This window comes from Vipera ursinii (genome assembly GCF_947247035.1).
Source record: "Vipera ursinii genome assembly, chromosome: 2".
NCBI lineage: Eukaryota > Metazoa > Chordata > Lepidosauria > Squamata > Viperidae > Vipera > Vipera ursinii.
This window is the reverse complement of record NC_139513.1, coordinates 287,240,060-287,267,460: the sequence shown is the minus strand read 5'-3', so window position 1 is coordinate 287,267,460 and position 27,401 is coordinate 287,240,060. Positions and strand designations below refer to the sequence as shown.

The following is a 27,401-nucleotide window of genomic DNA, read 5'->3' as shown; positions in this document are numbered from 1 at the left end:
CAAATTGGAGCAGTTTCATGTACGTTGGACTTGGTGCCTTCCTAAGAGAATCTAGAGTTGGATGGGACCTACCGTGTTTCCCCGGAAGTAAGGCCTACACCAACAATAAGCCCTAGCTCGATTTTGGGAGGTGGGCCTAACATAAGACCTATCTCAAAAATAAGCCCTAGTTTTGGGGCGAGGCACACACCTAAAAATCAAGCTGGGGTGGGGGTGTGGAGCTGACCCACCCACCCCGCACTGTGCAGCCAGGCCTCCCCTCACCGGCCCACTTCTTCTTCTGAGGTCTCTTCTGCAGCCAGGCCTCCATTTCTCAGTCATAGGGCTTTCCCTAAGCAAGAACCGAGTTATGGATTCAATCCGTACCTCGGTTCTGCAAGAACTCAGCAGCCGAGCAACCAGCTATGGATTGAATCCATAGCTCGGTACTCGGCTGCTTAGGCCTTCTGGATGGGCCTGACTGCAAAACGCAGGCCCGAATACAGCTGCAGAACTTTGGCCCCAGAAGAAGTAGACCGGGTGGGTGGTGCCAGAGGTGAGGTAAGGCCTACCCTGAAAATAAGACCTGGTGCCTCTTTTGGAGGCAAAAAAATAAAAATAAATCCCGGTCTGATTTTGGGGGAAACATGGTGGGAAATCATCAAGGTCAACCACCTGCACATTTTATATAATTTTATATCAAGCTGGGGATTCACTACACTATTCCGCACTAAATGATTATCCCCACTAGTTTCATGAAGAGAAGGACTAGGGGTGACAGGATAGCAATGTTGCAATATGTCAGGGGCTGCCCCAAAGAAGAGGGAGTCAAACTATTCTCCAAAGCGCCTGAAGGCAGGACAAGAAGCAACGGATGGAAACTAGTCAAGGAGAGAAGTAACCTAGAACTAAGGAGAAACTTCCTGACAGTGAGAACAATTAACCATTGGAACAACCTGCCTCCAGGGGTGGTGAATGCTCCAACACTGGAGGTTTTTAAGAATAGACTGGACAGCCACTTGTCTGAAATGGTATAAGGTTTCCTGCCTGAGCAGGGGGTTGGACTAGATGACCTCCAAGGTCCCTTCCAACTTTACTATTATGATTATGATCATCCAGCCTCTGTGAAAATCTCAAGTGAAGGGGAAGAAAGGAAATGAGAAGAAATCTGAAACCTCTCCAAGGTGACAGCCCTTCAGGTGTACGAAGACAGCTAACCCTCTCATCTAACAAGTGTCTGTGGAGATTCTCAATCATGCAAGTCACGGTTGTCCCAAAGATGCTGTTCAAAAGGCAGATGGACCTTCTTGAATTTCTTTTTCCTTCAAAACATTTCACTTCTGACCCAAGCAGCTTCTTCAGTTCTGACTTTCAGTTCTTCTTCAGAACTTCTTGAATGAGAAGCGAAACATTTTCAAGGAAAAATAAATAAAAAAATCCCCAAGAAAGTCCAGTTGCCTTTGGAAAAGTACGGTTGGGTTTTCTTCCACAAACTAAACTAAACTAGGACTTTTCCCACCTTCTCCTAGTACAGAGGTCTTCAAACTCGGCCCTTTTATGACTCATGGACTTCAACTCCCAGAATTTTCTCAGCCAGGCATGCTGGCTGAGGAATTCTGGGAGTTGAAGTCCATGAGTCATAAAAGGGTCGAGTTGGTTTCCAGTCCTTTCACCATCTTAGTAGACTTTCTCTGCTTTTGCTGCAGTTGATCAGTGTCCCATTAAAATATATATATGCGGCGTTGAGTCCTTGGAATTCCTAATGAGGGTCTTTCCGATGAATGGATTCTGTTCGTGAAGGGTGAATATTGCAATTTAACATTCTGAATGACTAGACCTAACTGTGGTTAGTTATTTGTTGTTGGACTTCAGCTCCTCAAATTCCCAGCATTGACCAGGGTTATCTTCTCCTGGGTACCTTCCAGGTTGGGGAAGACTGGCCTTAGTACTTTTAAGCCTTAATATTAAATAGTAATGTTCATAATTTATGAATGGCAATTGGAGCCTGCTTTTCACTCCCTTGCTGACTTTGCAGTGTGTTAGATTTCAACTGTCATGTTCCGTAGCCATCACAACCACTGCTAAAGTCCAATGGTGGCTTGAGGAAAGCCACCATAGGATAATAACGCATGTTCTCCAATAAAGATCACCAAAGAAGGGGGACATTGATGGATATTTAATAATAATAACAACAACAACAAAACAACAAACAACAAACAACAACAATAACAACAACAACAGCAGCAACAACAGCAGCAGCAGCAGCAACAACAACAACAACAATAACAATAACAATAACAATAATAATAATAATAATAATAATAATAATAATAATAATAATAATAATAATGTTGGAAGGGACCTTGGAGGTCATCTAGTCCAACCCCCTGCTCAGGCAGGAAACCCTATACCATTTCAGGCAAATGGCTGTCCAGTCTCTTCTTAAAAACCTCCAGTGTTGGAGCATTCACTACTTCTGGAGGCAGGTTGTTCCACTGGTTAATTGTCCTCACTGTCAGGAAGTTTCTCCTTAGTTCTAGGTTGCTTCTCTCCTAGACTAGTTTTCATCCGTTGCTTCTTGTCCTGCTTTCAGGTGCTTTGGAGAATAGCTTGACTCCCTCTTCTTTGGGGCAGCCCCTGAGATATCCTGAAGTTACCCTGTTTGGGTCAAATTATTCCAGTAATGATGTTGCATCAAGTAGGAAGGAACAGTGGCTTGAAGTAAGAGTCAACATCAGAACTAAAGTTACATGTCTTTGAGACCCACAACCAAGGTTTTTGCAGCCTTCAAGGAAAGATGTTGAGAAGAGAAGGTGTAAAAGAGGAGCAAAATTGATAGGGGGTTAAAGTGTTGAACATAAGTTGCCTCATGTTTTTTGAGGTGTAATCTCCAGTAAATCTCATTCTATGACCTGGTTTGTAAGCCAGTGGTTCTGCTGTCCTCTTGATCTGGTATAGGAATGTCCTGATTCCTCCCTGAAGTAATCTTACTCAACTTCTCTTCTCCCATCCTTCTATCTTCTCAACCGTTTCGGTTCTTTGATGCTCCTCTCCCCACCTTTGGCATGATGATAATGATGATGAAGTTGGAAGGGACCTCGGAGGCCTTCTAGTCCAACCCCCTGCTCAGGCAGGAGAACCTATACCATTTCAGGCAAATGGCTGTCCAGTCTCTTCTTAAAAACTTCCAGTGTTGGAACATTCACAGCTTCTGGAGGCAGGTTGTTCCACTGGTTAGTTGTTCTCACTGTCAGGAAGTTTCTTCTTAGTTCCAGGTTGCTTCTCTCCTTGGTGAGTTTCCATCCATTGCTTCTTGTCCTGCCTTCAGGTGCTTTGGAGAATAGCTTGACTCCCTCTTCTTTGGGGCAACCCCTGAGATACTGGAAGACTGCTGTCATGTCCCCCCTCGTCCTTCTTTTCATTAAACTAGACATACCCAATTCCTGCAACCGTTCCTTATATGTTTTAGCCTCCAGTCCTCCGATCATCTTTGTTGCTCTTCACTGCACTCTTTGTAGAGTCTCAACATCCTTTTACTAAGAATCACAGTTGCTGTCAACTTCTTCAGCGATCCCATGGCTTCAGAGAGCTGCAACCATGGAGTCCTCATGGAGAAACGAGAGCACCTACACCGTGCCTTCTGTAGTTTTGGGTAGACCTGGTTCCTTCAAGGAACAAGTCAGTTCAGGAGATGGTCTACTTTTCTCAAGGTTGAGAGGCCATAGAGTTTTTTTCCGCTTAATGTGGAAAAGCCAGTGCCCGTAACCTTGGCTTCTCTAGCAAGTGAAGTCTATGGTCAGTGGAATTAAGAAGGAGGCTCTTACAGGTCTTCCCCAAAATGGTTGAGAGGTTGATGAGATACAAGGTGGAAATCATGGTTAGGAATGCTTTAAGTTATCCTAGCCCATTAAGGTAGGTTGAGATTGATGGAAAAGATGTATGTATGATGATAGAATAGAATAGAATAGAATAGAATAGAATAGAATAGAATAGAATAGAATAGAATAGAATAGAATAGAATAGAATATATGGAATAGAATAGAAAATATAGAATAGAATAGAATAAAGGAAATATGGAATGGAATAGAAAATAGAACAGAACAGAACAGAACAGAATAGAATATATGGAATAGAATAGGATAGAATAGAAAATCTGCTCTTTAGAAGTCCAGATCCTGAAGTTGAAACTCAGATACTTTGGCCACCTAATGAGAAGGAAGGACTCACTGGAGAAGAGCCTAATGCTGGGAAAGGTGGAGGGCAAGAGAAGAAGGGGATGACAGAGAAGGAGGTGGCTGGATGGAGTCACTGAAGCAGTAGGCGTGAGCTTAAATGGACTCCAGAAGATGGTAGGAGACATGAAGGCCTGGAGGATCATTGTCCATAGGGTCGCGATGGGACGGACAGGACTTCGCAGCTAACAACAACAACAAGAATAGAAAATATAGAATAGAAAAGAATAAAAGAAAATATGGAATGGAATGGAATGGAATGGAATGGAATGGAATGGAATGGAATGGAATGGAATGGAATGGAATAGAATAGAATAGAATAGAATAGAATAGAATAGAATAGAATAGAATAGAATAGAATAGAATAGAATAGAAAGGAACCTTGGAGGTCTTCTAGTCCATCCCCCTGCTCAAGCAGGAGAACCTATACCATCTCAGCCAAGTGACTTTCCAGTCTCTTCTCAAAAACCTCCAGTGATGGAGTACCCATGATTTCTGGAGGCAAAGCTGTTCTACTGGTTGATTGTCCTCCCTGTCAGGAAGTTTCTCCTTAATTCCAGGTTGCGTCTCTGGTCAGTTTCCAACCATTGTTTCTCGTCCTGCCCTCTGGTGCTTTTGGAGAATAATTTGACCCCCTTCCTCTTCTTGGTGGCAACCCCTCAGATACCGGATGATGATGTCCATTCGGTCGTGTCCAGCTCTTGGTGGTTCTATAGGTCAGGTGGATCCACCTCTTCCGAACTTGCGCTACTTCTTTGAGTTGTTCTATGCTCTGGCTGGGGTCAGCTTTCATGGTGTCCAGCCGCCGCATTCTTTGGCAGCCCGGTTTCCTTTTACCTCTAACTCTTCCAAATATAATTGCCTTCACCAGTGAATTTCCCCACAGTGACATGACCAAAATAAGTGAGAGGAAGTTTTCATGATTTTTCCTTCCAGTGATATATGTCTGGTGTTACACATTCTTCCAGGAGTTGCTTGTTAGTCACCTTCGCTGTCCAGGAACGTATGCGTACGCAGGCATATATTTGAATATGGGTATTCATGAATATATGTATGCCTACACGACTTAGGCAACACACAAACAAAAGGTTGTCCTCCTGTTACAAATGTGTGAGGGCGTAACTACTTGCCTCTGTAAGTTGCGATCCAAGTACTGTTGTTGCCTTGCTTAACACTTCTCATATTCATTGGAAAGAAAGGTGATGTTGTTGTTTTTTTTTTGCCTCAAATAATTTGCTGGAAAAGGAAGGGTGCACTTTTTGGGTTGTTGAGAACATGATAGTAGAAACACAGGTAAAATTCTGATTACTAAGTTTAAGATACTTGGAAATGAATAGAAAATAGGAGCGTTATGCTGTATTACTAATTAGATGGTGTAAGATGGTGAGCAATGGAATACGTTTGAATAGAGAAGACGTGCATCCTGAATATTAGACTTTGTGATGAATTTGATAAAGGGAATTTTGGCTACTCCAAATTTGGAAATTATAAACAATAAATGTTAAAACTCAAATATTAACGGGAAACTAAAAATCTGGGAAAACCAACTAGGACATTGATTGTCTATAAAGACTGAATGTTAAAATAACTAGGATATGTATAAGCTAAAATTATGGATAAAATGTTTAAGAATGTTATTTTTATTTAATTCATATAATAAGAATTGTATTCGTTCAAATACAGGATGGTAAATACTAAGGGGAAAAGAGGGGAAATATTTAATGTGGTAGTTTGAGATTTGTATTAAAGATACCTGTATGTCATTGAATTATCGGTTAACTCAGCCGCCACGTTGCTTTTCAAATACTTAAATGTAAAATTAGAAAATCAATAAAACTTTTTGGAGGAAAAAAAAAAAGAAATACAGGTAGTCCTTGACTTGTGACTACAGTTAAGCCCAAAACTCATGTTGCTAAGTGAAACATTTGCTCCATTTTTCCTTGCCACTGTTGTTCAGGAAACGGTTAAAAACTGTTAAGTTGATAACACGGATGTGAAGTGAAGTTGGCTTCCCCATTGATTTTTGCTTGTCAGAAGACGGCAAAAGGTGATCACGTGACCCTGAGACACCGTCAACCATCATAATTACGAGTCAGTTGCCAAGTGTCTGAATTTTGATCATATGTGACCGTGGAGGATGCTGCAACGGTCATAAGTGTGGAAAACAGACGTAAGTCCTTTTTTTCAGAGCTGTTATAACTTTGAATGGACACTGAAAGAACTTTAGTAAGTTGAGGAATACCTGTAGATCATGGAGGTCTTCTCCTCAAACCCTCTACTCAAGCAGGAGACCCCATCCCATTTGTCCAGTCCTTGGTTAAAAACGTCCAGTGTTGGAGCACCCACAACTTCTGACGTCAAGCCGTTTCACCGATTAATTGTTCTCACTGTCAAGGAATTTCTCCTTAGTTCTAGGTTGCTTCTCTCCTTGGTTAGTTTCCATCCGTTGCTTCTTCTCCTGCCTTCTGGTCCTTTGGAGAAGAGGTTGACCCCCCCTTCTTCTTTGGGGCAGCCCCTTAGATATTGGAAGGCTGGTGTAATGTCACCCCTTAGTCCTTCTTTTCATTAAACTGGACATCCCAAATTCCTGCAACCGTTCTTCATAGGTTTTAAGTGACGGTTTTAAGTAGAGCTGCCTTCTGCAATTGACTGATGGGGATTTTGTCAGTGCTCATGTTGTTCAAATGGCGCTCCAGTTGTTTTAGGATTGCACCCAGGGCACCTGTTCGTTATCTCTGCTTTCTTTTGCCACAGTTGTTCTATTTTTATTTGCAGGTCTTTGTATTTTGTGATTTCCTTCAGTTTCCTTTCTCTTCTGTTCTGGTGTCTCCAGGTACTGCCACATCCACTGTGCAGACTTTTTTTTGTGTCTTTTCTTATTGACAGTTGTAAAGTCTCAGATGTTATTGGGCAGGGGGGCCTGTCTGTTTGGATTTTAAAGTCCCAGAGGAATTTAGCTTCCTTCATAAATTTCCCACCAATTCTTGCCTGCAGGCAAATGATATTTCTTGCAGATCTTCCAGTGAGTGCATCCTTGTTGCCACTCTGCTCTGCCGTGCCGTTCTTTGTAGTCGGTCTGTGTGATCTTCTTGCAGCAGCTAACTAGATGCTCCACTGTTTCTTCAGCTTCTTTGCCGAGGCGGCATTTGCTGTCTGTTGGCTTAACTAGGGGGATTTGAATAGTTAGGGTTTATTTACTGTGCTAAGTCATACATCGTAATCTACAAATCACAATGGCACACTCAAACAACGACCCTAGTGAAACTAGAATCAAGATTATGTGAAGTGTTAGTACCGCTTTATAATGCCTTGGTAAGGCCACGCCTGGAATACTTCATCCTGTTTTGGTCGCCACAGTATAAAAAAGACGTTGAGATTCTGGAAAGCGTGCAGAAAAGAGCAACAAAGATGATTAGGGGGCTGGAGGATAAAACATGAAGAACGTTTGCAGGAATTGGGTATGTCTAGTCTAGTGAAAAGAAGGTCTAGGATTGACATGTGTCAGTCTTCCAATATTTGAAGGGCTGTCACAAAGAAGAAGGAGAGTCAGTCTATTTTCCAAAGGCAGGAGAAGAAGCAATGAATGGAAATTAACCAAGGAGAGATTCAATCTAGAACTACGAAGAAATTTCCTAACGACAAGAACAATTAAACAGTGGAAAAACCTGCCTCCAGAAGGTATGAATGCTCTAACACTGGAGGTTCTTAAGAAGAGACTGGACAGCCATTTGTCTGAAATGGTACGGGGTTTCGTGCTTGATCAGGGGGTTGGACTGGAAGATCTCCAAGGTTCCCTTCCAACTCGGTTATTCTGATCAGAATCCAGACCTTTGGCAACTGACTCATATTTACAACTGGCCTCCCGAAGCTGTGAATGCTCCAACACCGGAGGCTTTTAAGAAGAGATTGGACAGCCATTTGTCTGAAATGGCATAGGGTTTCCTGCTTGAGCAGGGGGCTGGACTAGAAGACCTCCAAGGTCCCTTCCAACTCTGTTAAGCTGTTAAAATCCAAGAAACCATATGATGGTTTAAGCATGATGCCTGAACTCAATTTTGTTCAGTTTGATTATGTCCAGGAACGAGGGAGGAGAAGGAGGAGAAAGAGCAGGAGAGACAATAAGATATTTTCTTAGATCTACCCTACTTTGGCTGCAGAATTTTAACTTTTGCTTCTAAGCACCCAGCATCTACCGGGTTTCCCCAAAAGTAAGTCCTATCCCCCCCTCAAATAAGCCTAGTTTGATTTTTTGGGGTGGGTGGGCCTAATACAAGCCCTACCCCCAAGAATAAGCCCTACGTAGCTCCATTCTTGGCTGCAGAAAGCAGTTGCACCTTTAGCCACAGAAAAAAGGGTTGGCTGGACAGGGCTGGTGGTGCTGTGGCAGCAAAGTGGGTGTAAAAGACACCCTCCAAAAAAATAAGACCTGGTGCCTCTTTTGGAGGCAATAAAAATAAAAAATAAGACCTGGTCTGAGCGCCTGTTACGCGTCCCAGCTTCTGCCAACCTAGCAGTTCTAAAGCATGTAAAAATGCAAGTAGAAAAATAGGGACCACTCCGGTGGGAAGGTAACAGCGTTCCGTGCGCCTTTGGCATCTAGTCATGCCAGCCACATGACCACGGAGACGTCCTCGGACATGCGCCGGCTCTTCGGCTTTGAAACGGAGATGAGCACCGGCCCCTAGAGTCGGAAACGACTAGCATGCATGTGCGGGGGAACCTTTACCTTTATATATGTATGTATGTGTATGTGTGTGTGTTTACCTTTACCTTTACTATGCATTTCTTGAATTCTGTCTGGTTTTTCTGATCTTGACCAAGTCACGATGGAAGCTCAAGAAAAATTGGCGTTTGGCCTGAATCTAACCCAGGAAGCTATCTGGTGTCACCTTAGAGATTTGGTTAGTCTTGTTTCCCACAGTGCAACTAATTAGCCTTCAAGGTGCCACCCGTTTTCTGCTATTTTTCTGGCCACACATGAAAGCTGTTACCTGTCTGGAAATGGCTTAAATGAGTCAGCCCCTTCAGGGCTTTCGTTTTACCTCCCCTGTGTGAGTCAACCTAATTGTCCCAGAAGGACGTTTGTAGAGTAAGAGAAAAACGTTGATAAGGCTGCTCAAGCAATCAAAGGGTTGAGCATCGGAGGAGGCCCACACAGTCTCTTAGAGGCTCATTATCGGGGTGGGGGTGGGGGAGTGGGGAAGCTAAATGAAGATCTCTTGAGAAGCTTGTAGGAATTGTGGGCAGGACAGGACTTGGGTTTGGCTAGTAGTCTAAAGAAAAGAAGAAATGGGGGAGAGAGGATAGCAGTCTTCCAGTATCTGAGGGGCTGCCACAAAGAAGAGGAGGAGGTCACGTTATTCTCCAAAGCACCAGAGGACAAGACGAGAAACAATGGATGGAAACTGATCAAAGAGAGAAGTGACTTGGAATTAAGGAGAAACTTCCTGACAGGGAGGACAATCAACCAGTGGAACAGCTTGCCACCAGAAATCGTGGGTGCTCCATCACTGGAGATTTTTAAGAAGAGATTGGACAGTCACCTGTCTGAGCTGGTATAGGTTCTCCTGTTTGAGAAGGGGGCTGGACTAGAAGACCTCCAAGGTCCCTTCCAGCTCTGTTCTGATCCGTTCCCTTCCATTCTGTTCCCTATTCCCTATTTTCTATTCCCTATTTTCCATTTTTCATATTCTATTCTATTATTCTATTCTATTCTATTCTATTCTATTCTATTCTATTCTATTCTATTCTATCCTATCCTATCCTATCCTATCCTATCCTATCCTATCCTATCCTATCCTATCCTATCCTATCCTATCCTATCCTATCCTATCCTATCCTATCCTATCCTATTCTATTCCATTCCATTCCATTCCATTCCATTCCATTCCATTCCATATTTTCTATTTTATTCTGTTCCGTTCCATTCCATTCCATCCATGGAGATCAACTCAACAAGCAGCATGGCCAAAGAGACAGGATTTTTCTTCAGGGTGTGCGGGCGAAGCAGGTTGTAACTGGATGTGGGTCTTCTAGGAGAAAGATATTCCCATGGGCAGATGTAGGTAGTCCTTGACACACGTTGCTCAGCAAGGAAGTGGCTAAGTGTGGTGCACCGCTTTTTGCGATCTTCATGCCACCGTGGCTAAGTGAATCACTGCAATTGTTAAGTGAACTGTTAACAGTTGTTAAGCTGCTTTTGTGTCTGAGCATGGGAGAAATTTGGGCCTCAACCCTTCCCTTTGAATGCCTTCGTTGGCCTGGCCAGGAAGAAGCCACCTTCTTTCCAGTGTTGACTAGAGTTGTTGAGTTTTTCTTGGTTGCAACAACAACAACAACAATAACAACAGGATAACAGAGTTGGAAGGGAACCTTGGAGGTCTTCTAGTCCAACCCCCTGCTCAAGCAGGAGACCCTTTGCCATTCTGGACAAACGGCTGTTCAATCTATTCTTAAAAACCTCCAGTAATGGAGGACCCATAACTTCTGGTGGCAAGTCGTTCCACTGGTTGATTGTTCTCACCGTCAGGAAGTTTCTCCTTAGTTCTAGGTTGCTTCTCTCTTTGGTTAGTTTCCTTCCGTTGCTTCTTGTCCTACCCTCTGGTGCTTTGGAGAATAGCTTGACTCCCTCTTCTTTGGGGCAACCTCTGAGATACTAGAAGGCTGCTATCACGTCACCCCTAATCCTTCTCTCCATTAAACTAGACATACCCAATTCCAGCAATCGTTCCTTGCATGTTTTATCCTCCAGCCCTCTGATCCTCTTTGTTGCTCTTCTCTGCACTCTTTCCGGAGTCTCAACATCTTTTTCACATCGTGGCGACCAAAATTGGATGCAGCATTCCAAGTGTGGCCTTACCAACGCATTATAAAGCGGCACTAACACCTCACGTGATCTTGATTCTCTTTTCGCTAGGAACGTTGCTTGAATATGCCATCGTGATTTGTAGATTATGATGCATGCATGACTTAGAAAAAGCAAGTGAACTCTTAACCGCCGTAGTTTGGATGTAACGCTAATGTGCTTCTCAACCTCAGTATTTTGAAGTTTGCTTGAGCTTCGACTCCCTTTATTCGCAGGAATTCTGGGAGATGAAGTCCACTCAATCTTCCATGTGCCAATTTTGAGGAAGACTGCTCTTCTGAGCAGGTCCCTGTGTTGTAACTGAACTTTGGTGGAGTGTGCCAGATTTGTGTGACGAGATAAGCCATGGCTAGCCTCACTGGTTAGCCTGTGGGGCGTTAACAAATCTCCCAGAAGCAGTGTAATTGGTTTTAATTTCTTTTGGATGAAGTCCGTGGGAGACCGTCTCACAAACACGTTTACGGTATGCAAGCAGAACATAAGGAAACCCCCGAACAGCCCAACCTCATAAAATAATTTCGTACTTTTTTTTTAAAGCAGCCCCAACGCTGCTCCTTCCCCTTCTGTTAATTATTAATTGGAATTTAACCGTTTCAGCTAATTCAGATTAAACACTGTTTAACAGGCTTGCAAATTCAGGTGACTTTTGTGTCTTTGTCTAGTACCGTATTTCCCCCAAAATAAGACCCGGTCTTATGTTTTAGTTTTTTGGGGGGAGCCTCCAAAAGAGGCACCCCCACCTCCCACGCTAGTCCACCTCACCCCAGAAATAGGGCTTAGTTTTGGGGTAGGGCTTAAATTAGACCCACTCCCAAAATCAAGCTAGGGCTTATTTTCAGGGTAGGTTTTATTTTCGGGGAAGCGCGGTAATAAAAGAAGATCACTTTATAAAGGTAGATGATGGTAGAAACCTTTCTCCAGTTACAGTTTTTGGTTTTACGACGGGAATTGCGTCCAGAATCTTCCCTAAGGAAGGTGGATGTGTAGTGTGATGTCACATTGTTTAGCTATGGCAATCCTTTTTTTTCTGTTGTAAAGTGAAGATCACAGGTTGTTAAGTGAGGAGCTACCCGTAAATTTCTGTTGTCTGCCAACTGACCAAGTTATTGGGGAAGCCTGCAGGAATTCAATGGGGAGTCTTTGGCTGCTCTTAAGCTGCTGCATAAAGCATGAGCAAGGCTGGGCTTGGAATGATTACTCCAGATAGCAAGTGGACACTCATGTATGGTAGGCAGGTGGCTGCCGTGGCCAGGCTCCTCAGGACAAAACAAAAACAAAAAATAGCAGGAGTGGGAGCATTTTACCTCAGCAACCTGCAACCTTCCGTCCCCGGCTTCCCCTTGGACTGCTAGCAAGAAACCAGGGAATGCGCCAGTGTCAATCATGTGACCATGTCAATCCCTGCAGCCATCATAGGTTGAATCTGCCGAATCACTTGACGGGTGCTAGGAAAGCCACAACTTCAAGATCTGTTGATAGGTGCTACTCATTCAAAACTGTTGTAACTTGGAACAGTCACTGAATGAGTGTGTCAAGTTTCCGACTGATGATCCCAACAAAGTAAGCAGAGCTGAGACATTCCAACCTCCAATGTAAAACTTTATTGAGCACAGCATATCGGCATTGATGAGTAGAAAACCAGCTCTGGTTAAACTGGTGCCAGAACAGCAAATTAAAAGTATAGAATCTCTCTCCCCCCCCTTGACAATAGAACAGAATAGAATAGAGCTGGAAGGGACCTTGGAGGTCTTCTAGTCCAGCCCCTTGCTCAAGCAGGAGAACCTATACTGTCCCAGACAGGTGAATGTCTAGTCTCTTCTTAAAAATCTCCAGGGATGGAGTGCCCATGATTTCTGGGGAGTAAGCTGTTCCACTGGTTAATTGTCCTGACAGTCAGGAAGTTTCTCCTTGATTCCAGGTTGCTTCTCTCTTCAATCAGTTTCCAACCATTGTTTCTCGTCCTTCCCTTTGGTGCTTTGGTGAACAACCTGGCCCCCTCTTCCTTGTGGCAGCCCCTCAATGCAGGTCATGTTCTCCAATTAAGTATCAGACAGTTGTTATGAGAAAAATCTTCAGTTTCTAACCAAATGGTTCTCTGATGACCTTGCTTCCCAGGCTGGACCATTTACAGGTGTGTTGAGCATGCGAAACATCCCCCCTCCCTCTTGCATTTGTAGGCAAGCTAAGAAACAACAATGGCTGAAGCAGAATAATGTTTCTTGGAGGGTCGACAGATATATAGTGTTAACCATTAAGAGATATACATTTGGCATCTTCTATTTTCTTTTGGACCCGATGATTGTCCATGACCTCAGTGGGAGAGCAGCAATTGTTACGATGATGGGTTGATCTACGTCAGGGGTCTTCAAACTTGGCCCTTTTATGACTTGTGGACTTCAACTCCCAGAATTTCTCAGTCGGCCATTTTGATGAAACTGCAGGCTTGGATCCAGAACAGGGATCTTCAGACTTGGCCCTTTTATGACTGGTGGACTTCAACTCCCAGAATTCCTCAGTCGGCCATTTTGATGAAACTGGGCTTGGATCCAGTCCAGGGGTCTTCAAACCTGGCCCTTTTATGACTGGTGGACTTCAAATCCCAGAATTCCTCAGTTGGCCATTTTGATGAAACTGCGGGCTTGGATCCAGACCAGGGGTCTTCAAACTTGGTCCTTTCATGACTGGTGGACTTCAACTCCCGGAATTCCTCAGTTGGCCATTTTGAGGAAACTGCGGGCTTGGATCCAGACCAGGGGTCTTCAAACATGGCCCTTTTATGACTGGTGGACTTCAACTCCCAGAATTCCTCAGCCAGACACACTGGCTGAGGAATTCTGTGAGTTGAAGTCCACAAGACAACAAAAGGGCCATGTTTGAAGACCCCTGATCTATGTAGTTGAGTATTATCAGTACTTAATGCGTAGACTCACTCGAAAACTGCAGTGATTGGCTTAACGTCGGTGGCAACAGTGGTTGAAAAATGGGCAAAACTTTCTCGTTCGCAACACAAGTTTTGGGCTCAGTCGCGATTGTAAGTTTTAAGGTCTCCCTGCACTAAGATATGTATTGACAGCAACTTGAATCCAACTTGGAACATTTTGACTTTCTGCTCTCCGTTTTGTTTGTTCCCATCAGTTGCAGATCTGAGAGTTTTTGACTTCCTTCTTGTGGACAGACATTTCGACCTCTGAGGAACCTCAAGTGGGATCTCGCCTTCTCTTCTTGGGGTGGGGGGTAAGGCTCCCCTCTTCTTCAGCTCGGTCTCCTCTGCTCCACCCCAATAAACTTAGACTGGGGGATTGCTATGGAGCCGAGAGAAAATTTAGGCCCTTCCCGGACGCGTGGAAGTGAGACGGACTTTTTGACATCTACTATTGCTTCTGCCAAAGCTCCTTCTGCTCTTGGAGGATCTGGAGAGGTCCTGCTCTCTACGTCCAGCTCGACAAAAGGGATCTCGGGGAGCGGAGATCATCATCGTATGGAAATTGAGGAAGAGGATGAGCTTTGCTCCAGGAGGGACGTGGATTCAATTTCCAACGCCGACAGCGAGAAGTGGGTAACTGGCGATGGCCTGGAGGAACAGGAGTTCTCCATCAAGGAGGCCAACTTCACCGAGGGAAGCTTGAAGTTGAAAATCCAGACCACCAAGAGGGCCAAGAAGCCCCCCAAAAGCCTGGAGAACTATATTTGCCCTCCAGAGATCAAAATTACCATTAAGCAATCTGGGGAGCCCAAACTTTCCAGAGCTGGGAAAAACAGCAAAGCCTCCAGAGAAGAAGACCATGCTCACTCCAAAAAGAAGGTAAGGGAACATTTCTTCTTCTTCTTTGTCTTGGGATGGAGATCAGGAAGGATGGGCTTGTTCCTTCTTGACTTCGGTTTTCACAGATGTTGAAAAGGGACGTGGTTCTCCAGGAGCCATGGGAAGTTCTCATGGACTTTGGTGAGGGATGGGGCTCCATGTTTGGTTCATTGTGAAAGAAATCTGGGTGTTTCTTCTTGACTTCTGTTTTCACAGAGGGTGGAAAGGAGCACGGTCTCCAGGAGCTCCATCAGATTTTTTTTCCATGAGGGAAGTTCTCGTGGACTTTGGTGAGAGGTGGGCACACGTGTTTGGTTCAACGTGAAAAAAATCTGGGTGCTCCATCTTGACTTCTGTTTTCACAGAGGGTGGAAAAGGAGCACGGTCTCCAGGAGCTCCATCAGATTTTTTTTCCATGAGGGAAGTTCTCGTGGACTTTGGTGAGAGGTGGGCACCCGTTTTTGGTTCAACGTGAAAGAAATCTGGGTGCTCCATTTCTGTTTTCACAGAGGGTGGAAAAGGAGCACGGTCTCCATGAGCATCAGATTTTTTTCCATGAGGGAAGTTCTCGTGGACTTTGGTGAGAGGTGGGCACATGTGTTTGGTTCAACGTGAAAAAAATCTGGGTGCTCCATCTTGACTTCTGTTTTCACAGAGGGTGGAAAAGGAGCACGGTCTCCAGGAGCTCCATCAGATTTTTTTTTCCCCCGTGAGGGAAGTTCTCCTGGGCTTTGAAGAGAGACGGGTGCCTTGTTTGGTTCGTTGTGAAAGAGATGAAATCTGTGTCCCTCCTGAACTCGGTCTTTGCAATCTAAACATGGGACAACACAACAGGTGGACCAGATAAGCAGATGGAAGAGGGGGAGGAGGGGAACGTCAAAAGACAAGGAACCAGATGCTATTAGCATAAGAAGCTCGGAGGTCTCCTGCACACCAAATGCTTTGCCAACGTAGGGGGCCCTCAGCTGAAGGCGGTCTTGAAGAGCTGTTTGCAGGACAATATAACGGCCCACTCTCAACAAAGGCCAGGCCTTGAAACCGGAAGAGCTTGCAGAGTTTTAAAAAGCTCCCCGGCGCTGTGCTTAATAGCCCACCTCTCCTTTTTTAAATTTTTACTTTTGTTTTTCCGTCGAAACAAGTTCTAAAAGGATGCTTCCGTAAAAATTGGGGACGGCTAGAAGCAGTTTTGCACGGAAGCGTTCTCCCCCCCCTCCCTTTTGCGAAATTAGCACGATTTTAGTTTTGGGTGTCAACGAAGGGTTTGGGGACTTCATTTGGTGTGTCTGTGTGTGTGTGAGAGAGAGAGAGAGACACCAAAGTTTGCAACTTGGTTGGCGTCAAACACCGTTCTGATGTCCCCTTTGTTCTTTCATGGACTTTGAATTGAGAAGACAGCAAAGGAAAATGGGTTTGTTTGTCCAGGAGGCAGGAACTCCTAAGAGAATGTTGTTTTGGTTAGACAGCCACTTAAAGGGAGCAATTATCTGTTGCAAGTCACTTTACAGATTGTGCATTTTGTGTGTCCATTTGTGTGTGTGTGTGTGTGTGTGTGTGTGTGAGAGATTCAAATGGAATGTTCCTCTAATTTGGGGAAAATATGTCCTAAATATTTGCTGGTGTTGGGTGGATGTGTGTGTATATATCTGTGTGTGTGTGTGTGTGTGTGTGTGTGTGTGTTTCAGGCATCCAAAATTATTTTTTTTTAGCAGGGCAAAATCAGGTGCTGCTATTCCAAGCACCAAGAATTGTTTTACCTCGGATTTTTCTGAATTTGGTAGTAAATTTCAGGAGCGCTTCCCAAGTTGAGTTTGAGCAGGATAGCCAAGTTCCCGGTGCCAGATCAGTTAAGATTTTAATATTTGTATCTGTGGAATTCGACGCACGAGCTTTTTGCATGCTGGATGTCTTGTAAAGATTTCATGTCAACTCTTAAAACATGGGTCCTATCTTCTGAAAATGTGCAATATTTTTTGCAAATACAGCATAATGACTCCGTGCGCTGTTTTTTCTATCTATGCAAATAAGCGTGGCTTGGATAACACTGTTATTTCTGGATATCTCTTGGGATTAAAAGTACAGTAAGGTGGTAATCTTTTCTCCCTTCCATTTCATCATTGCTGTAGTAGCTATGTTCACACCACACGTAGAAATAGTCAAAGTAGTAACAGCTGCGTCTGTGTAAAATATGATGTGTGTTTAGTTGATGCAGAGTCTGGAGCTTAATTGTGCAAATCCACTTTTGGTTTGGTTAGATTTGTACAAGAACATGGGGTAAATTAAATCAGTTGTGCAAATGTACTTCTCTGTCTTTTTCCTTGGGCCAGCTTTAGAAGCTATTTTTGCTGTGTGTGTGTATATATATATATATATGTTTTCGTAGATTATATATATATATTTATTGCTCAAAAAAATAAAGGGAACAGAAAATAAGACATCCTACTATTAAATACAGTACATTGTGTTGTTTAAGTTTCCCCTTTATTTTTTTGAGCAGTATATTTGTGTGTGTGTATGTGTGTGTATGTATATGTATGTATGCACATATGTATATATAAATGTATGTATATATATAAATGTATATATATAAATATATATATATATATATAAATGTATATATATAAATGTATATATATGCATACATTTATATTATACATATATTATCCTGAAAGACTGGTTGGGTTAACACACTACACTTAGCCGTAGTTTTTATGCTGTGGTTTATTAAACTATAATCTTGAGGTTATCCAATGTGGCTAAGCCGTAAACCAGTCACAAAGGCTGGGTTTACTGACCTTGCTCAGCTAAAACCAAACAAGCCACGGGTCTGTGTGTATCTTTGTGTGTGTGTGTGTGTGTGTGTCTGTGTGTGTGTGCGTGTGCTCGTGCGCGCAAGCACCTTCAAGTCAGTGTTTGACTCTGGGCAACTGCCTGGACAAGTGTCTGCAATTTTCTTGTTGATGTTTACTGAAGTGGTTTGCCATTACTTCTTTCCTAGGGCTGAGAGAGAGAGACTGGCCAAGGGTACCCAGCTGGCTTTGTGCTTCTGGTGGGACTAGAACTCATGTTCTCCCAATTTCAGGACAGGGAAGGAGGGGGAGGGAAGGAAGGAGAGGGAGGGAGGGGGAGAGAAGGAAGAAAGGAAGGAGGGAGGGAGGGAAGGAAGGAGAGGAAGAAAGAAAAAAGAAGAACAGGGGAGGGAAGGAAGGAGAGGAAGGGAGGGGGAGGGAAGAAAGGATGGAGGGAGGGAATGAAGGAAGGAAGGAGAGGGAGGGAAAGAAGGAAGGAAGATTTAGAGAAGCAGAAGCAGGCTCATAGAATGAAAAACGTTTCCAATCCTACTTGATTGGAGATTAGAAATTCAGACCTGTGAAAAGAGATTAAAAGAATTGCGGACGTTTAGCTTTCAACAGGAGGTTAGATTAAATGACCTTACACGACTTTCTCATTCAAGGTTTTCACGCCTTTATGGCTTAATACTTCGATAAAAGTTTACCTTTGCCTCAAACAAAAACAGAAGTGTCAGGAAGTGAAACCCACAGATTCATGGTTTAGGAGGCTTTGAGAAAGTCCATTCCAAACATCAGGGATTACAAAGAGAAGAGACAGAAATAGGAAAATCTTATTTGGGTTAGGAATGAGATTTTAAGTGGGTTGCAACCGATGTCCTTTTGGCAAAAGACTTTGCAAGAAAGAGAGACATCGTCGTTGATCTTGAGCAGTACAGCAAATTTGTCTTAAGAAGCGGAGGTAGTAAATTTGGGGGGAAAAGGATCAGTCAAGAAGCAGAAATATACAGGTAGTCCTCGACTTAAGGGCCAAAATGGAACCCAGCATTTCTCTTCTTAAGTGAGACATTTGTTAAGCGAGCTTTGCCCTATTTTAAGACCTCTTTGGCCACAGTTGCTGAAGTGTGCAGTGGCTGAGTCAGTAACCCGGTTGTTAACTGAATCTGGCTTCCCCCATTGAGTTCGCGTGTCGGAAGGCTGCAGAAGGGGATCAGATGATCCCGGGACAAAGTAACCATGATAAATCTGAGTCAGTTGCCAAGCATCTGCACTTTGATCCCAGGGATGCTGCAAAGGTCGTCACTGTGAAAAAAAACAGTCACAAGTCGCATTTCTCAGTGCCGTTGTAACTTTGAACGGTCACTGAATGAAGCTTTGTAACTCGAGGACTACCTGTATGGACAGAATTATGGCAAGGATCAGATTGTTAGGATGATAGATTCTTGGGCTCAGAAAGAACAAAATGAAAACCACATCAGCTGCTGAGAGATATTTATTTTCAACAACACTTTGGTGCAGGGGTCTTCAAACCTGGCCCTTTTATGACTGGTGGACTTCAACTCCCAGAATTGTTCAGTCGGTCATTTTGATGAAACTGCGGGCTTGGATCCAGGCCAGGGGTCTTCAAATTTGGCCCTTTTATGATTGGTGGACTTCAACTCCCAGAATTCCTCAGTCGGCCATTTTGATGAAACTGCAGGCTTGGATCCAGACCAGGGGTCTTCAAACCTGGCCCTTTTATGACTGGTGGACTTCAACTCCCAGAATTCCTCAGTCGGCCATTTTGATGAAACTGCGGGCTTGGATCCAGACCAGTGGCCTTCAAACTTGGCCCTTTTATGACTGGTGGACTTCAACTCCCAGAATTCCTCAGTCGGCCATTTTGATGAAACTGCGGGCTTGGATCCAGACCAGGGGTCTTCAATCGTGGCCCTTTTATTACTGGTGGACTTCAACTCCCAGAATTCCTCAGTCGGCCATTTTGATGAAACTGCGGGCTTGGATCCAGACCAGTGGCCTTCAAACTTGGCCCTTTTATGACTGGTGGACTTCAACTCCCAGAATTCCTCAGTCGGCCATTTTGATGAAACTGCGGGCTTGGATCCAGACCAGGGGTCTTCAAATTTGGCGCTTTTATGATTGGTGGACTTCAACTCCCATAATTCGTCAGTCAGACATTTTGATGAAACTGTGGCTTGAATCCAGACCAGGGGTCTTCAAACTTGGCCCTTTTATGACTGGTGGACTTCAAATCCCAGAATTCCTCAGTCGGCCATTTTGATGAAACTGCGGGCTTGGATCCACACCAGGGGTCTTCAAATTTGGCCCTTTTATGATTGGTGGATTTCAATTCCCCGAATTCCTCAGTCGGCCATTTTAATGAAAGTGCGGACTTGGATCCAGACCAGGGGTCTTCCAACTTGGCCCTTTTATGACTGGTGGACTTCAACTCCCAGAATTCTTCAGTTGGTCATTTTGATGAAACTGCGGGCTTGGATCCAGACCAGGGGTCTTCAAACATGGCCCTTTTATGACTGGTGGACTTCAACTCCCAGAATTCCTCAGCCAAGCACGCTGGCTGAGGAATTCTGGGAGCTGAAGTCCACAACTCTTAAAGTTGCCAAGTTTGAAGGCCCCTGCTTTGGTGGACTATTACGTTCTACACTTTGGGAGAATATTCCATTCCTGTTGGGCTCCTTTGCTTTTTTCCTTTTTTCGCCTGGAAAGGTGACCTCTGCACAAAAAGTCCGTATTTACCCAGAAAAGCAGAGGCTGCTCTACTTCAACCCTTTTCTTTTCAAGCAGAATTCAACAGGAAATGAGCAATTGAGCGCTTGTCCCAGAAATGATGCTATATGATCTCAAGTGAACAAACACCAGGAGAAAGGGAACTTCCGTGGAAATCTGGAGATTTACTGGAGTAAGCAACCTTTAAAAGCCATTGTTTGAGGTTGGGGCACGAAGACGTGTTTTTTTGTTTTTCGTTTTTTTTAAAAAAGGAAAAAAGGTAGCACGGTGAATTTGGCAGCGATTGACGCTTTTTCCCCAGAGTTTTGGAATTGGTGTGTGTCTTTTGAAAATTATCAATGCAAGATGTGGGTAGGGCTGGATTTTCAAAAACCTGGTACATTTCTTTCTTTCTTTCTTTCTTTCTTTCTTTCTTTCTTTCTTTCTTTCTTTCTTTCTTTCTTTCTTTCTTTCTTTCTTTCTCTCCCTCACTCCCTCTCCTTCCTTTATTTCCCCCTCTCCCTTTCCTTCCCTCCCTCCCTCTGTCCCCTTCCTTTCCCTCTCCTTCCTTCCTTTCCTCCCCCCTCCTCACATTTCCTCCCCCCTCCTCCCCCTTCTTTCCCTCTCTCCCTCTCCTTCCTTTCCTCCCTCCCTCCTCTTCCTTCCTTTCCCTCTCACCTCCTTCCTTCCCTCTCTCCTTCCTCTTCCTCCCTGACTTCTTCCTTTCTTCCTTCCTTCCTTTGCCTCTCACCCTCTCCTTCCTTCCTTCCTTCCTTCCTTCCTTCCTTCCTTCCTTCCTTCCTCCTTCCTTCCCTCCCTCCCTCTTGCCTTCCTTCCTTCCTTCCTTCCTTCCTTCCTTCCTTTCCTTCTCACCCTCTCCTACCTTCCTTCCTTCCTTCCTTCCTTCCTTCCTTCCTTCCTTCCTTCCTTCCTTCCTTCCTTTCCTTCACACCCTCTCCTTCCTTCCTTCCTTCCTTCCTTGCTTCCTTCCTTCCTTCCTTCCTTCCTTCCTTCCTTCCTTCCTTCCTTCCTTCCTCCCTCCCTCCCTCCCTCCCTCCCTCCCTCCCTCCCTCCCTCTCTTCCCCAAATAATTATATCTCATAATAAATAAAGTTATGACATAATTTTACGATTAGCTGATTAATCGTCGCGACTGCGGTTTACTTTTATACTGATTTATCTTGTGGATGTTGTTATCGTTTTCATACCTTTTGCATTGTTTTAATCGTTTTAAAATTTTAAGACTTGTAAGCCATTCAGGGTCACCTTGGCTGAGGTGGGTTAGGCTTAAAAAGGGCGATGGAAAAAAGCGACTTGCTTCCCAAACATGCCAGAAGTTTCCTGGACACGTTGCAGATAGCCCGTGAATTTGCAAACGCAATTTAGCCCAACTTTTTTTTTTTGTTGCTAAGCGAGACATTGGGTAAGTGAGCTTAGCCCCATCTTACGACTTTTTCTTGCCACAGTGGTGGCAATCTCTGCACTTGTTAAGTTAGCAAGACGATTGTTAAGAGAATCTGGTTTCCGCATAGACTTTGTTTGTCGGAAGATCGCAAAAAGGGATCATGTGACACACACACACACACACACACACACACACACACACACACACACTGCAACCGTCATAAACATGAACCCAGTTGCCAAGTGTCCCGAATTTTGATCACGTGACCCTAGGGGAAGGCTGCAACAGCGGTCAGTGTGAAAAATGGCTGAGTCATTTATTTCCAGTGGCACTGTAACTTTGAACGGTCGCTAAGGGAACTGCTGTAAACCGAGGACTTATCTGTATCATCCTGAGGGAATTATAACCCACTGCATCCGGAGGGCACCTGGTTGGAGAAGAACAGGAAGATAAAGCAAGTTTTTGGACTCTGAATAGAACTCTTTAAGACAGTGTTGGCTGGCTGAGGAATTCTGGGAGTTGAAGTCTGCACTCCTTAAAGAATCTTACAGGACAGGACAGGAAAAGAATAGTGTAGAATTGAAATTGGAAAATAGAATAGAAATAGAGTAGAGAAGAGTAGAGTAGAGTAGAGTAGAGTAGAGTAGAGTAGAATAGAATAGAATAGAATAGAATAGAATAGAATAGAATAGAATAGAATAGAATAGAATAGAATAGAGGAATGGAATAGAATGGAATGGAATAAGGAACAGAATGGAATGGAATAGAATAGAATAGAATAGAATAGAATAGAATAGAATAGAATAGAATAGAATGGAATGGAATGGAATGGAATGGAATGGAATGGAAAATATGGAATCGAACGGAATGGAATGGAATGGCATTGGAAGGGACCTTGGAGGTCCTCTAGTCCAGCCCCCTGCTCAGGCAGGAAACCCTATAATAACTTTTCAGCAGTGCAGAAGCTGTCAGTCTCTTCATTCCTTCTTTCTTTCATTTAAAGGTAAAGGTAAAGGTTCCCCCGCATATGCGTGCTAGTCGTTTCCAACTCTAGGGGCCGGTGTTCATCTCCGTTTCAAAGCCGAAGAGCCGGCGCTTGTCCGAGGACGTCTCCGTGGTCATGTGGCCGGCATGACTAGACGCCAAAGGCGCACGGAACACTGTTACCTTCCCACTGGAGTGGTCCCTATTTTTCTACTTGCATTTTTACATGCTTTCAAACTGCTAGGTTGGCAGAAGCTGGGATGAGTAACAGGCACTCACTGTTACGCGGCACTTGGGATTTGACCCGCCAAACTGTCAACCTTCTGGTCGACAAGCTCAGCGTCCTAACCCACTGAGCCACCGCGTCCCTCATCTCTTTCATTTACTTTCCCCCATTCCCGTCTTCTCTCCAAGGAAACCTTTTTTCATCATAGCGCAGCCTTCGCCAAATTCTCCTTCGCGTCCCTTCGCCTTGCCCAATTTGCCACTGCAGGGAATGAAAATTCGTGCTTTTAAGCATCCTGCAAGCGTGCCTAACGTTATCAGCTGGAGATAAGGGGCTCTCGTATCTCTCTTGGAAAGAGCCAGTGTCTCCTGCAGCTTCTGAGGGAAATCTTGAAGGAGTTCAGATTAGGTCAAAGCTCAAATTCCTGTATAAACTTTGGAGGGTTAGGGTTTGGTTTGCATTCAAGGAAGCTCCAGGTGGATTCTGCTGGCCTTCTTCAAAAGCGGTGATTTTTTTTTCCAACAAGCTGGAAAACATTGGTCTGCTTACCAGGAGTGGAAGAAATAAAACCTTTTTTGGGGGGGAAAACTGCCATCAATTAACCCTCTAGAACAGGGGTCTTCAAACTTGCCCCTTTTATGACTTGTGGACTTCAATTCCCAGAATTCCTCAGCCAGCCATGCTGGCTGAGGAATTCTGGGAATTGAAGTCCACAAGTCATAAAAGGGGCAAGTTTGAAGACCCCTGCTCTAGAACTCACCGTCTCCTGGTGATTGGCTCAGAGTCACCCAGTTGGTTTTTATGCTTAAGGCAGGACTAGAACTCCCAGTCTCCTGGTGATTGGCCCAGAGTCATCCAATCGGCTTTCATACCTACGGCGGAACTAGAACTCACAGTCTCCTGGTGAATGGCCCAGAGTCATCCAGCCGGCTTTCATACCTACGGCGGAACTAGGACTCCCAGTCTCCTGGTGATTGGCTCAGAGTCATCCAGCCGGCTTTCATACCTACGGCGGAACTAGAACTCAGTCTCCTGGTGATTGGCCCAGAGTCATCCAGCCGGCTTTCATACCTACGGCGGAACTAGGACTCCCAGTCTCCTGGTGATTGGCCCAGAGTCATCCAGCCGGCTTTCATACCTACGGCGGAACTAGAACTCACAGTCTCCTGTTGATTGGCCCAGAGTCATCCAGCCGGCTTTCATACCTACGGCAGAACTAGAACTCACAGTCTCCTGGTGATTAGCCCAGAGTCATCCAGCCGGCTTTCATACCTACGGCAGAACTAGAACTCACAGTCTCCTGGTGATTGGCCCAAAGTCACTCGGTTGACTTTTATGCCTAAAGCGGGACTAGAACTCCCAATCTCCTGGTGATTGGCCCAGAGTCATCCAGTTGGCTTTCGTACCTAAGGCGGGACTAGGACTCCCAATCTCCTGGTGATTGGCCCAAGAGTCACTCAATCGGCTTTCCCAGAGGTGCTTTCTTGCCACAGTTGTTTAAAGTTAGTAACAAGGTTGTAAAGTGAATATGGCTTTTCCCATTGGCTTTGCTTGTCAGAAGGTGATAAAAGGGGATCACGTGCCCCTCCCCCCCGGACACTGCAACCATCATAAATATGAGTCAGTTGCCAAGTGTGTGAATTATGATCACATGAACGGGGGGGGGGGATGCTTCAGTGATCTTAATTGTGAAAAAATGGTCCTTTTTTCAGTGCCGTTGTAACTTTGAACGGTCAGTAAATGAATTGTTGTAAGGTGAGGACGACCTGTGTATTTATATTTGCTATTAGGTGGCCCGTTGTGGTGATGGAGCTTTGCATGGGCAGGAGGATCCTTCAGTATGTATGGACAATCCCAAGTCAGTGTTGGCCTGTGAAAGCAGCCTGCACCAAAATAAGAAGAAGAAAAAAAGAATTTCTTTTCTTTGAGTGATTTTATAAGTCATTGAAATGTCAGATGGAGCAATTTTGATTTGTTTCCAGGCAGACGGGGCCCTTCCAAATTGTCAATCTGATTTTCGAAATTTGGTTAGTAGATTGGACAACCCCCTTTTGTCTGAAACGTTACGGGGTTTGCTGCTTGGGCGGTAAGGGGTGGACTAGAAGACCTCGAAGGTCCCTTCCAACTTGGCTATTCTGTGACTATAGGAGATTTGATTGAAACCCCCCCCCTTGGAATTAAAGTCTTCGAGTTGGTACCCAGCACGGAGGGCAGCTGGGCTGCTCTCAAACATTAATTTCCCTTTTGGGGTGACGCAACACGTGGTATCGCAACACTGCCCTTGCCCTGCATTGCCACTGTGCTGTGGACACATGAAGTGAGTGGCACGGTCCGTGTGGGATTGGCCTTGGTGCGTACTTCCTACTGTGCGCAGTCCTGATAGGAAATAACGGTGTGTTTCTTCAGCTTCTCATCCTGTGTGGAAGAGGGATGACTCTCGTTGGGCAGGGCACCATCTGGAGATCCATCTTGGTGGATTTGTACAGCGAAGGAGTGAGATTGAACTCCACCAGTTTGATGGAGCGGTGAAGGTGCCGTTTTAGAAACCAGGAGACGGGATGAAAGTCACCTGGGTGACTTTGGACCATCAGCAGGAGATGTTGAGTTTAGTCCTGGCTTAGGCATGAAAGCTGCCAGAGTGACTTTGGTCACTAGGAGATGGTGAGTTATAGTCCCGCTTTAGGCGTGAAAGCTACTTAGGTGGCTTTGAATCATCACCAGGAGACAGTGAGTTTTAGTCCTGGCTTAGGCATGAAAGCCATGTGGGTGACTTTGGTCCAATCACCAGGAGAGTGTGAGTTCTAGTCCCGCCTTAGGCATGAAAGCAGTCTGGGTGACTTTCGTCCAATCACCAGGAGCCTGGGAGTTCTAGTCCCACTTTAGGTATGGAAGCTACTTAGGTAACTTTGAATCATTACCAGGACACTTGAGTTCTAGTCCCAGTTTAGGCGTGAAAGCCACCTGGGTGGATATGGTCCAATCACTAGGAGACTGGGAGTTCTAGTTCTAACTTAGGCATGAAAGCTGTCTGGGTGACTTTGGTCCAATCACCAGGAGAGTGTGAGTTCTAGTCCCACTTTAGGTATGAAAGCTACTTGGCAAACTTTGAATCATTACCAGGAGACTGTGAGTTCTAGTCCCGGCTTAGACATGAAAACCAGCTGGGTGACTTTGGTTCAATCACCAGGAGACTGTGAATTCTAGTCCCGCCTTAGGCATCAAATCCAGCTGGGTGACTTTGGGCCAATCACCAGGAGACTGTGAGTTCTAGTCCCAGTTTAGGCATGAAAGCTGCCTGGGTGGCTTTGGTCCAATCACTAGGAGACTGGGAGTTCTAGTCCTGGCTTAGGCGTGAAAGCTGGTTGGGTAACTCCTCGAGCTAATCCTTCTCTCTCAGCCCAGTCCATCTGGTGGTAGTTGTTGAGCACATGATGTACACCGCCTGAAATCAAGGCAGGATCTAAATCTAATGAAATGCAGGTCTTTAAAACAACAACAACAACAGCGTCTCATTGTGTGTTTTCCAAGTGCCTGGTTTCTCAGCCAAAGTTTGCAGGTAGTCGGAGCTGGAAGAGTTGAGTTTCCTTTTAGGGCTGAGGTTGTAAAAGCTCTTTGACACAGATTTACGGTGAGCCGGCTCTGAAGAATCTTCCTTGGGATTTATGAGCAGGGGCTGCCTAAATCTGCTGTTTGAAGTTGTCGCACATCTGTAATTTCCTGACCTAACAACCTACAAAAACAGGGTTTGGCATTCTAATGAGTTGCTTGCCGAAGCTTCAAGCAAGGCCTGAGATGAGGAAGACTAAAAATAGGTGGTTAGGAGAGTTTTGGGAGTCTTTCTAGTCTCAAGATGATTATTCTGCTTAGAAAAATCCACCCAGTGTGTTACAAATAAGGTAGGGAGACGATCTGATGTTTGTTTGTTTGTTTTTATTATAAACTGTCTTTCTTCCAGGAAACTCGAGAGAGATCCATCCTTCCTTCCTTCCTTCCTTCCTTCCTTCCTTCCTTCCTTCCTTCCTTCCTTCCTTCCTTCCTTCCTTCCTTCCTTCGTTCCTTCCTTGCTTCTCCCTCTTTCTTTTCACTTCTTCCTTCTTTAATTCCTTTTTTTCCTCCCTCCATTTCCTTTCCTTTGGCAGGAAAGGTCATAAAACGGGGCAACGTTCACTTAAAAAACTTTCTCGCTTAGCAGTGGGGGGGGTCCATCGTGGTCATAAATCGAGAACGGTCTGTACCGACAAAAAAAACCGTTTGCCTGACTGAAACTTCCAAGCAGGCGCAACCGGTTGATTGTGATCGACTCGTAAAGTGTCCACCTCTTTGAAGGAACGTGGCTAATTCAATTTAATTCAGAATAGAGTTGGAAGGGACCTTGGAGGTCTTCTAGTCCAACCC

At 44.6% G+C, this 27,401-nt stretch overlaps 1 protein-coding gene across 1 annotated transcript in view; it reads left to right on the top strand.

Annotated features, from left to right (window-relative positions):
- The window catches only part of SETBP1 (SET binding protein 1), a gene marked incomplete at its 3' end in the record, with an annotated part of 272,853 nt that overhangs the window by 12,608 nt on the left and 232,844 nt on the right, over nucleotides 1-27,401 (top strand). The window contains exon 2 of the mRNA XM_083354827.1: nucleotides 14,212-14,878. Within this exon, the coding sequence (XP_083210953.1) occupies nucleotides 14,381-14,878 (498 nt within the window). The 5' untranslated portion in view covers nucleotides 14,212-14,380. The remainder of the gene's footprint in view (nucleotides 1-14,211; nucleotides 14,879-27,401) is intronic.